At 43.5% G+C, this 10938-nt stretch overlaps 1 protein-coding gene across 1 annotated transcript in view; it reads left to right on the forward strand.

Annotated features, from left to right (window-relative positions):
• Positions 1 to 10938, forward strand: part of LDB2 (LIM domain binding 2) — a 628524-nt gene that overhangs the window by 567084 nt on the left and 50502 nt on the right. The window contains exon 5 of the mRNA XM_042782210.1: positions 3232 to 3253. Within this exon, the coding sequence (XP_042638144.1) occupies positions 3232 to 3253 (22 nt within the window). The remainder of the gene's footprint in view (positions 1 to 3231; positions 3254 to 10938) is intronic.

The raw sequence follows: 10938 nt of genomic DNA on the forward strand, positions 1-10938 counted from the left end.
CCCTTTCTCCTGCTCTTCTGGCCTGCTACTTTGGGTGTCCCTGAGTTGTCCCTGGGGCTAACTGCTCCTCTGTCGGGTTCCTGGCTTTTATCCCCTTTCTCCTGCTCTCTGGTCCTGCTGCTTTGGGTGGGCTTGAGTTTCCTCTCCTCACCTAATCCCTTTGGCTGATTCCTCTTCTCTCTGGCTTCCTGGCTTTTAATCCCCTTTCTCCTGCTCTTCCCACCTGCTACTTTGGGCATCCCTGAGTTATCTCTCCTCACCTGTAACTCTGGGGCTGACCAGTGACCATAGTGATACTGCCTCGGAAACCCAAGGAGGGGTGAGTCGGGTCCAACTTGACAGCACATAACAACAACAACAAAGTAGTCAAATTACCAAACTTCATGTCTGATTTAATTTTATCTTATAAATCAGGGAAAGCTTAAGGTTACTAAAATCAGGTAACTTGCCTTCCCAAAACCAACCCATTGCCTATGAGTCAACTCTAACTCATAGTGACCTGGTGTTCTTGTTAGACATTGAGTCCATTCTGACTGATAGCAACCCTATGTACAACAGAACAAAACACTGCCCAGTCTTTTCCCATTTTCACAATTCTTGCCATGCTTGAGCCCATTGTTGCAGCCACTGTGTCAATCCATGCCATTAAGGGTCTTTCTCTCTTTCACTGACCTTTTCTTTTTCCCAGCATATCCTTTTGCACGGAATGGTTCCTTCTGACAACATTGTGAGAGAATGTCTGGCCATGATTGCTTCCAAGGAGTATTTGACTCCATTTCTTCCAAGACAGATTTGTTCATTTTTCTGGCAGTCCATGGTATTTCAGTATTTTTTTCTAACAAAACAATTCAAATGCATCAGGTCTTCTTCACTCTTCCCTATTCATTGTCCAGCTTACATGTGCATATGAGGCTATTGAAAATACCATGGCTTGAGTCAAGTGCACCTTAGTCTTCAAAGTGATATCTTTGCTCTTGAACTCTTCAGAGAGATCATTTGCAGCACATTCGCCCAGTGCAGTATGTCTGATTTCTTAACTGCTACTTCCATGGGCATTGATTGTGGATCCAAGTAAAATGAAATCCTTCTCAATCTTTTCTCCATTTGTCATGATGTTGCTTATTAGTCCAGTTTTAAGGATTTGTGTTTTCTTTGTGTTGAGGTGTAATCCATACTGAAGAGTGTAGCCTTTGATCTTCATCAGTAAGTGCTTCAAGTCTTCTTTAGTTTCAGCAAGCAAGATTGTATCCACTGCATATCACAGGTTGTTAATTATGTAATAATTAATCTTTATGGAAAGAAGTTGTAGTGGTGCTGTTGTTAAAGCACTGAGCTGTTAACCAAAAGATTGGATGTTCAAACCCATCAGCCACTCCATGGAAGAAAGATGAGACAGTCTGCTTCCATAACGATTTACAGCCTTGGAAACCCTATGGGGCAGTTCTACTCCATCCTACGGGGTTGCTATGCATCAGAATCAACTCAAAGGTAGTGGGTCTAGGTTTTTTCTTGTTTAAAATCTTTACAGAAGCAGACTGACACAGGCTTCTCTTGAATAGCAACTGGTGGGTTTGAAATGGCTACCTTTTGTTTGGCAGTGGAGCACTTTAACCACTACACCACCTGGTCTCCTTATTTCCCTGCACTAAAACTCTCTTTTAAAACTAAACCAAACTCACTGCCGTTGAGTCAGTCCTGACACATAGTGACCCCTCCTTGCGTTTCTGAGGCGTTATCACCTCAGTAGACTGCCCAACCTTCCTTTCAAGGAGCAGCTGATGGGTTTGAACCTCCAGTCTTCTGATTAGCAGTCAAATGCCTTAGGCACTATGCTACTAGAGCTTTAAAAATGTCCAAAATTATTCTTTCTCATCATTCCTTTTTTCAATCCTGCACACATTTCTTTTTTGCCAGAATGCCTTTCCAAATGATTGTCACACATGTGCCCTCAAGGAACTTACAGCCAGGTACAAGGGAGGGATCATCTATAAGTAATTCTCAAAGAACATAACTACGGAATTCTTGTTGGCCGAGGGAGGTCAAATCATAAATTGGAGAGAGAGAGTCAGTGGGAAATAAAATACACAGACAAGACATCTTAAATGCCAGGGTCAACCATTCAGATGTAATCTGATAAAACAGGGAGTACATTTTGTTCTAAAAGAAAGAGCAACATTCTCTGCAGTGCTTTTTGGGATAGTCCTATTTCTCTATATTCTCCCTCAGGCCTGTGTCAAGCTGAGCTAAAGACTGAGAGAAGAAAGAAGCACCAGAGCTTTGAGAGCTATGGAAGTCAAGAGAGAGTAGAAAGCCCTGAGTAAAGATAAGACCCAAAGTCAGTTACTATAACCCAATAAGGTTTATCTTTTGTTTTGTGAAATCTGGTTTAGATTGGCTATCCTCTTCCATTGAGAAGCTACAGCATCTAAGGTCACTGTGTCAGGGGAAGAACTGTTAAGAGAAAGCAATTAACTATTCTAGCCTGGAAGTGATACTTCACTTCTACCCCCAGCCCATTAGCCAGAACTAGTCACATGGCTCCAACTTAATTGCAAGGGATGCTGGGAAATTCAGGGAAACACATGGATTTTGTTGACTACAACTCTGCCACAGTAATGGTATGCTTTTAGTGGATATGATTTAAAAAAAAAAAAACAAGAATGAGTAAGTGAAATAGCAGCAGACCCCAAGTTAAAAGAGCACAGTTTACCACAGTTTGAGGTAGTCAAGTAAATGTAGCACAAATTCATGTAACTCACTGGAAGTTCAACTCCTTTATGTAGGGATAAGAATACCTCCTGGCTTGCCTACTTTCAAGGATCAAATAAAATACTGTGATGTCTGTGAATGTGTTTCAAACACTGCTAAGTGTCATGCAAACTTCATCTATTACAATCAGCACCACTATTATCATCATGGTTACCAGTGAGGGCTGGTGATTGCCTGATCTCTGTGTGTAGCTAGAAAGAACTAAAGTCCCTGCTCACTCTTCTAGTTTCACACCTGTCCTCTTTCCTCCTAAGTACCATCACTCAACCTTGCTCAGCTCCTGGCAACTTCCCCAACATGTTTTTATCCTCCAGCATTTGCATCTCCTGTTCCTTCTGGTTGTATATATTTTCTCCCTTTCCTCTTCTTTCCTTCCACCAGAAAATACCCATATATCCCTCAAGGCTATATATATATAATGGATATATAGGCCAAGTTTTTAACAGAGGTATGTACATAAAGAAGAACCCCAAATTGTCTTAGAGTTAGGGATTAAGGAAGGCTTTTTAGATAGGATGATGGTGAGTGTAGGAGCTCTGGTAGCATAGTGGCTAAAGCACTTGACTGCTAACCAGAAGGCTGGCGGTTCAAACCCACCAGCCACTCCTCAGAAGGAAGGTTGGGCAATCCTACTTCCGTAGTGATACTGCCTCGGAAACCCAAGGAGGGGTCACTATGAGTCGAGGCCGACTCAACAGCACACAACAACAACAACATATATATATATAAAAGCTCTGGTAGCATAGTGCCTAAGGCACTTGACTGCTAACCAGAAGGCTGGCGGTTCAAACCCACCAGCCACTCCTTGGAAGGAAGATGGGGCAATCTACTTCCGTAGTGATACTGCCTCGGAAACCCAAGGAGGGGTCGCTATGATTCGGGTCTGACTCGACGGCAAATAACAACAACAACAACAATACATCCATTAATCACTTACGTACCTGTCTCCTCTCCTAGGCTGTGAACATCTTAAGATCAAAGACTTGGTCCTACACTTTGTTCATGAGTGCAGGCTCTGGCCTGAGCTGCCTGTATTCTGATCCTAACTCAACCACTTCCTGGTTGCATGTCCTCAGATAAGTTATTTCACCCATTTGTGCCTCCATTTCCTTAAGAAGAAAATAGTTACACAACAGGGTTATTGAAATAAGTATAGAAAACATACATGCAGAGTGTTAAAAAAAATAATGCCTGGCACATAGTAACAAACAAACCCATTTTCATGGCTTGATTCTGACTCATGGCTTGATTCCAACTCATGGTGACTACATGTTTGTCCGTTTAGAGCTGTTTGTGCTCTGTAGGGTTTTCAATGGCTGAGTTTTTGGCAGTGCCTCACCAGGACATTTTTCTGAGATGCCTCTGGGTGGAATCAAACCTCAAATCTTTCCATTAGCAGTTGAGTGCTTTACTGTTTGCACCACCTAAGGATGTATTTGTTGTTGTTAGGTGGGTCAAGTTGGCTTTGACTCATGGTATTTATATTCAACAGGACAAAATGTTGCTGGTCCTGAGTGATACTCACAATCATTGCTGTATTTGAGGCCATTGTTGTAGCCACTGTATCAGTCCTTCTTCTCATTGAGGGTCTCTCTTTTTCTCTGTCCCTCTACTTTACCAAGCGTGATGTCTTTCTCCAGAGATTGGTCCCTCTGATGACTCATCCAAAGTAAGCAAGATGAACTTTTGCAATCTTGCTTCTAAGGAATATCTGACAGTACTTCCTCCTAGTCTGATTTGTTCATTCTTCTGGCATTTCTTGGCATATTTTAAATTCTTCACCAATGCCAAAATTTGAATGTCAATTCTTTGGTCTTCCTTTACTATTATCTGGTTTTTGCATGCATATGAGGCAATTGAAAATACTATGGCTTTAGTCAGACGGACCTTAGTCAACAAAGTGACATCTTTGCTTTTAAGATTTTAAAGAAGTCTTTTGCAGCAGATTTGCCCAATGCAATATGTCGTTTGATTTCTTGACTACTGCTTCTTTGGACACTGATTGTGGATCCAGCTAAAATGAAAACCCTGGCAACTTCAGTATTTTTCCTGTTAATCACATTGCCTATTGGTGCAGTTGTGAAGATTTTTGTTTTCTTTATGTTGAGGTGTAATCTACTGTGGTGTAATAAATTACATGGTATGGCTTTTCTAGCCATAGTGTTTGTAACTCCCACTTTGCTGTGAACAACTAAGTACCTGCTTGTTAAAGTCATACACCTGGAGCAGTTTGAAGTAATCTGGGAAGTTTGCTCTCTCTCAGATATGTAGAATTTTGATGTTGGGATTGCTTAGTTTTGCCACTCTTAAGTTTAAAATCAGCCCTCCTAGAGGCAGAAAGATCTGTCTCTGACTGCTGGCTGAGAGAAGCACACAGCTGAGGGAGAGAGAGAGAATCGCAACTGAGAGAGACAGAGAGAGACAGCTGAGAGATTGTGGCAGTGGAACTAAGAGGTATGGGATAGAGCTGCAGGCTTGCCTGTCCTACAGAGGCATAGGCCAGGCTGAGAGGCCAGGGGCCAGGCCAAGAGGCCAGGGGCCAGAGAGGCGTGTCTAAGGGCACAGCAGAGGGGAGACTGTCCTGACCAAAGAACTGTATCCTGCGTCCATCCCTGAACTGAAATTGTAGCCTGTTGCTTCCATAATAAAGCCTGTAATCTCAGTTTTTGTAGCCACTGCAGTGAATTATGAGCCCAGCAGAGAGGTGGTAGATCCCACGGGAGCAACAATTGCTATCAAGGTTGGTAAGAGGGTTGGAGGATGGCAGCATGTCTGGCCTCATAGGAACAGGCCTTGGGTTGCTGATGGTGATTCTGTCTTCCTCTTGTAAAGTTAGACAAGATCAGAAGATGCCGCTTCCTTGCCCCTTTAGCATCCATACTGAAGGAATCTTCATCATTAAGTGCCTCAAGTCCACTTCACTTTAAGCAAGCAAAGTTGTATTATGTGCATATTATAGGTTGTTAATGAGTCTTTCTCCAATTCTGATGCCATGTTCTTCTTCATATAGTCCAGCTTCTTGAATTGTTTGATCAGTACACAGATTGAATAAGTATGATGAAAGGATACAACCCTGAGTCACGCCTTTCCTGATTTTAAAGCATGCAATATCCCCTTGTTCTGTTCAAATTGCTGCCTCCTGGTCTATGTACAGGTTCCTTATGAGCACAATCAAGTGTCTGGGATTCCTATTCTTCCCAATGTTATCCATAAATGGTTATGATCCACTCAGTTGAATGCCTTTGCATAGTCAATAAATCACAGGTGAGCATCTTACTAGTATTCTCTGCTTTCAGCCAAGATCCATCTGACATCATCAGTGACATCCCTCATTCCACATCCTTTTTCTGAGTCCAGCTTGCATTTCTACCAGTTCTCTGTCAACGCCATTTTTAAATTCTCTTTGACAAAATTTTCCTAGTATGTGATATTAATGATATTTTTTGATAACAATAACAGATGGATGGTGGAGACACAGAGTGGGTGTTCAATAAATATTTGATGAATAAAGGAATGAAAGAATGAGTGAGTGAGTGTCTCAATTTCATGAGGTAGGTACTTTACAGCTGAAGAAACTAAGTTTATGAGAATTTTTTTTTTTTTTCCTTTTTTGCTAGTTTGAGCTGCATCTCATATGTAATTTGGCTGAGCCTAGAGTCCATCCTTTAGCTTTTGTCTGTGACACCTAGCAGGTGCTGAACAAGTGGATGCAATAAATATCAAAATCGATGAACCTGGATCCGAATGGTGGGGAGGGAAAGGGGGTGTTGGAACCTCACGAGAGTTGCCTCAGCTCCTGCTGAGTCTTCATGAGGCTGATTTTTTTGCTTGCTGGGTTTTTCTGGTTCCTTTCAGTGGATGTAAAAGGAGAACAGCCAGTGCAACAGGATTGAAAGCTCTGGGCACAATGCAGGAATTGTTCATTTCACAGGTCAGACGCAACACTCAAGAGCCCAGCTCACAAAGCCAGGCTTTATTCTTAATGCCTCCTGAATCCTGGGAGAAAGAACTGTGTTTGTTGTTGAGAAATTCAGCCCAGGCCCCATCAGAGTGATTACTCTTTTCTCTTTGATGCATTAAGAGGAGAGGCAGGTAGTCCCACTTCACAAGCCAAACAAGTGCATGGTTTGGGTTTGACTCTGAGAGACGGACAGAGACCTTGAGCATCCCCTCAGAGAGACATTCACAAGCCAGCCAGCTCCTCGGTCACCTGAAAGCCAGATCAACCATGCTCAAGGCTCTTGGCCCAAGCCCTGGTGCTTTAAGGGACAAAGTGGCAGGATGTAATTAAAAAGGAGCTTCCACCCTCAACTGCTTAACTGTCCTCCTTACCCTTGGAGCAGACTCCTGCCAGTAAGAAGTCCTTCCCTCCACTGCCCTTCCTATATCATGGATGATGAAGTAGAACAGGGTCTTTGAAAACCAGTGCAGGCAGGACCAGACAGAAGAGGACCTAGTCCTGTTATGTCATTGACCAGCTGGAAGAGCTGCAGCATTGCCCATAACCTCTCAGCACCACAGTTTCAATGCCTGTCAAAGGAGAACAGACGTCCTTGGTGGTTCAGTGGTAGAATTCTCGCCATCCATGAAGGGAATTTGGGTTTGATTTCGGGCAGGGCACGCCATGTCAACCACCATCATCTGTCAGTGGAGGCTTATGTCATGCTACAAAGTCTAACGGGACTTAGTGGAGCTTCAAGACTAAGACAGGCTGGGAAAAAAGACCTGGCAAGGTGCTTCCAAAAATCTGCTGACAAAAGCCATCTGGAGCCCCATGGACCAGCCTGCCACACATCACGGAGATAGTGCTGGACCAGAGAGCCTTTTGATCTGTTGTGCATGGCATCACTGTGAGTCTGGGCTGATTTGATGGCAGCTATGAACAACCACAAAAGGAGAATAAGAGCCCCTTGTGGGTCCACCTCTGGAATCATTAGGAGGAGGCTGAGAGCACTAAACTACCCTTCAGGAAAGTTCTTTGTAGACTGTTCCAATCTGTACCCACAAAACTGTAAAAGAGAGAAGTGTCAACCAAACTGTACCTGGTGCCCAACAGCTAGGTGTGCTCTCATTCAAAAATTAAGTTCTTGTAAGAAAAGAAGGAGAGAAGGGAAGACATATTTGTTAGGGATTAGAAAACTGTTTTTGCTCTGAGTCACCTGTTTGACACTTACACCCAGGAAGCAGGATATCTATCTACACTAGGTTCTCACTCAGAAGGAAGGAACTGGCGAATTCAACACACTTCCTCCTAAATGAATGATGATTGAGGAAAACTAACTGTTGCTTTAAAAAAAAAAAAAAAAAAAAAACTGCCTTTGACTCAATTTCCCCATAGGGTTTCCAAGGCTGTAATCTTTATGGGAACAGACTGCCACATCGTTCTCCTGGAGAGCAGCTGGCGAGTTCAAACCCCCAACCTTCAGCTAACAGCCAAGCACTTCACCGCTGTGCCACCAGGGCTCCTAACTGTTACTCCTCACTTACTGCCATCATGTCAGATCCGACTCATAGAGACCCCTCTTTGGGTTTCTGAGGCACTATTCCGTAGTGATATTGCCTCGGAAACCCAAGGAGGGGTCTCTATGAGTCAGGTTTGACTCGACGGCACATAACAACAACAACAACAACAAATCACTACAGAAGTAGATTGCTCAACCTTCCTTCCGAGGAATGACTTAGGGAACACTAATTGTATTTTCCCTTTTCTTATCAAACTCGCTCATAGTCTTTTTTTTTTTTTTTTTCCTTTGTCATTTGGGGAGGGGATGAATAGCAGGGTGTTCCAAGAGTCTGTTCTTGAAACAATGTTTCCACATAAATAAGGAAGAATCTAAGGAGAAAGAAAGTCCCTCTTTCCAAACAGACCATAGACACACAGCCACATACACGTACATGTCCAGCCATCGAGATGGAAACTTGCAAAAATCTCCAAGGAGGCAACAGATAAATTTGACTTCAGAGCAAAAAACTAAAAGTTGAAGGTCACGTCACATACATCATCTCATTCAATCTGCAGAGCAACCCTGAAGAAGGCACTTTGTCTTGAGGACAGAGGCTGAGTAACTGATCTATGGCCATACAGAAGAGAGGTGCGGGTGCTCAACTCCCTGATGTGTTTGACTTCAACTATGCACTCATCTCTCTAGGCCTTCCTGCCCATCCCTTCGAATGTCATCTCCTCAGAAAGGCCTTCAATAGCCCTGCCACTTGCTGCTCTAGGCATTTTCTGTAACATGACCCATCTCAGCTACGATTTTCCAGAATGACATGACTGGGATTCCCTCTACTCTGGGACTTCCTGTTAAGTAAGAACACATGTCCAAATGACCTGGGTCAAGTGAAATTACCACAAGTATCTGATCTACACATAGCTGGCCCCTTCTCATCTAGTCATCACGTTTTTTTGTATTACTCAATTATTGTAGATTGAATGAGCCCTCCGAAGGATATGCTGAATCCCTAACCCCTGCACCTATGGTTGTGACCTTGTGTGGAGAGAGAGGGTATTTATTTAAAGATGTTATCAGTCAAGTTAACAAGGTCATTCAGGAGTGGAGTGGATCCTAATCCTGGATGACTGACTGGTGTCTTATAAAGAGGAAGACAGACAGGGAAACAGAGACACACTCGGGGGAAGACACACACCATATGCAGACACATCGAAAAGCCAGGAAGCACCTTGGCTACCTTTTGTTTTGTTAGGTGCCATGAAGTCAGCTCCAACTCATAGTCACCCTATGGACAACAGATAAAACACCTCCTGGGCCTGGGCCATCCTCACAGTCTTTGCTATTTTTGAGCTCATCATGGCATCCACTGTGTCAGTCCATCTTATTGAGGACCTTCCCCTTTTTCATTGACCCTCTACTTTATCAACTCTGACTCATAGCGACCCCTCCTTGGGTTTCCGAGGCAGTATCACTACGGAAGTAGATTGCCCAACCTTCCTTCTGGGGAGTGGCTGGTGGGTTTGAACCGCCAGACTTCTGGTTAGTAGTCAAATGCCTTAGGCACTATGCCACCAGAGCTCCCTTTTTTGTTTGTTTGTTTGCTACTTTATCAAGTATGATATCTCACTCCCAGAACAGGTCCTTCCTGATTACATGACCAAGTACCTAGTTATGTAGTGCTACCATGACAAAGGGAGGTCTGGTAGCTCAGTGCCTAAGGCACTTGACTGCTAACCAGAAGGCTGGCGGTTCAAACCCACAAGCCACTCCTCAGAAGGAAGGTTGGGCAATCTACTTCAGTAGAGATACTGCCTCAGAAACCCAAGGAGGGGTAGCTATGAGCTGGGTCCAACTTGATGGCATGTAACAACAATAACAACAACCATGACAAAAGCTACCACAATTGGGTGGCTTTTAAAGAACAAAGATTTATTGTCTCACAGCTTTGGAGTCCAAATGAGAGCATTGGCTCAAGGGAGGGTCTTTCCTTGTGGGCAGCCCCAAGGAGTTCCTTATCATTCCTTGACATCTGTCTTCCCCCTGTGTGTCTCGGTGTCAGGTCTGCTCTTTTTTTTAAGACACCTCTCAGAAGGGATTAGGTTTAGGGCCCACCCTCCTCTGATATAACCTCACTAACATAACAAAAGAAAAGCCATATTTCCAAAGTACCTCTTCCAAGTCTCAGAGATCAGCTGAATAATAAACAACCAGAGCTCTGGTGGCACAATGATTAAGTGCTTGGCTAATAACTAGAAGGTATGTGATTTGAACCCACTAGCCACTCTGTGGGAGAAAAGACCTGGCAGTTGTCTAGGAAACCCTATAGGGCAGTTCTCCTCTGTCCTATAGGGTCACTATGAGTCAGAACCAATTTGATGGCACACAACAACAACAGGTTCTGGTCCAGGGGCAACTGTGGGTGTTCTGAGCTGAGAGATCTCAAGGCACAGGAGAGTCAGGAAGGTCATTAGGAGGCAGGATGGACAGCAAGGGTGAGTGAGACTCTGCAGGAGGTTCTTTTGAGTCTGTCTTAATCCCTTCTGGGCCCTAGCTTGTTGGAATCTCAGAAGAACTGTGTTCTTCTGAGTTTATGTTAGAAAATAATTCCATACCATTTTTATCTATCAAATTTGTAAAGTTTTTGTTTTGTTTTTTAGTGCACAGTGTTTGTAAAGATTCAGGAAAATGCTTTTAAGCTTCTTGGGGGATAGAAATT

The sequence above is a fragment of the Orycteropus afer genome, unplaced genomic scaffold, assembly GCF_000298275.1.
Source record: "Orycteropus afer afer isolate SDZICR_OR568_19922 unplaced genomic scaffold, OryAfe1.0 scaffold00262, whole genome shotgun sequence".
In the NCBI taxonomy this organism is placed as follows: Eukaryota; Metazoa; Chordata; class Mammalia; order Tubulidentata; family Orycteropodidae; genus Orycteropus; species Orycteropus afer.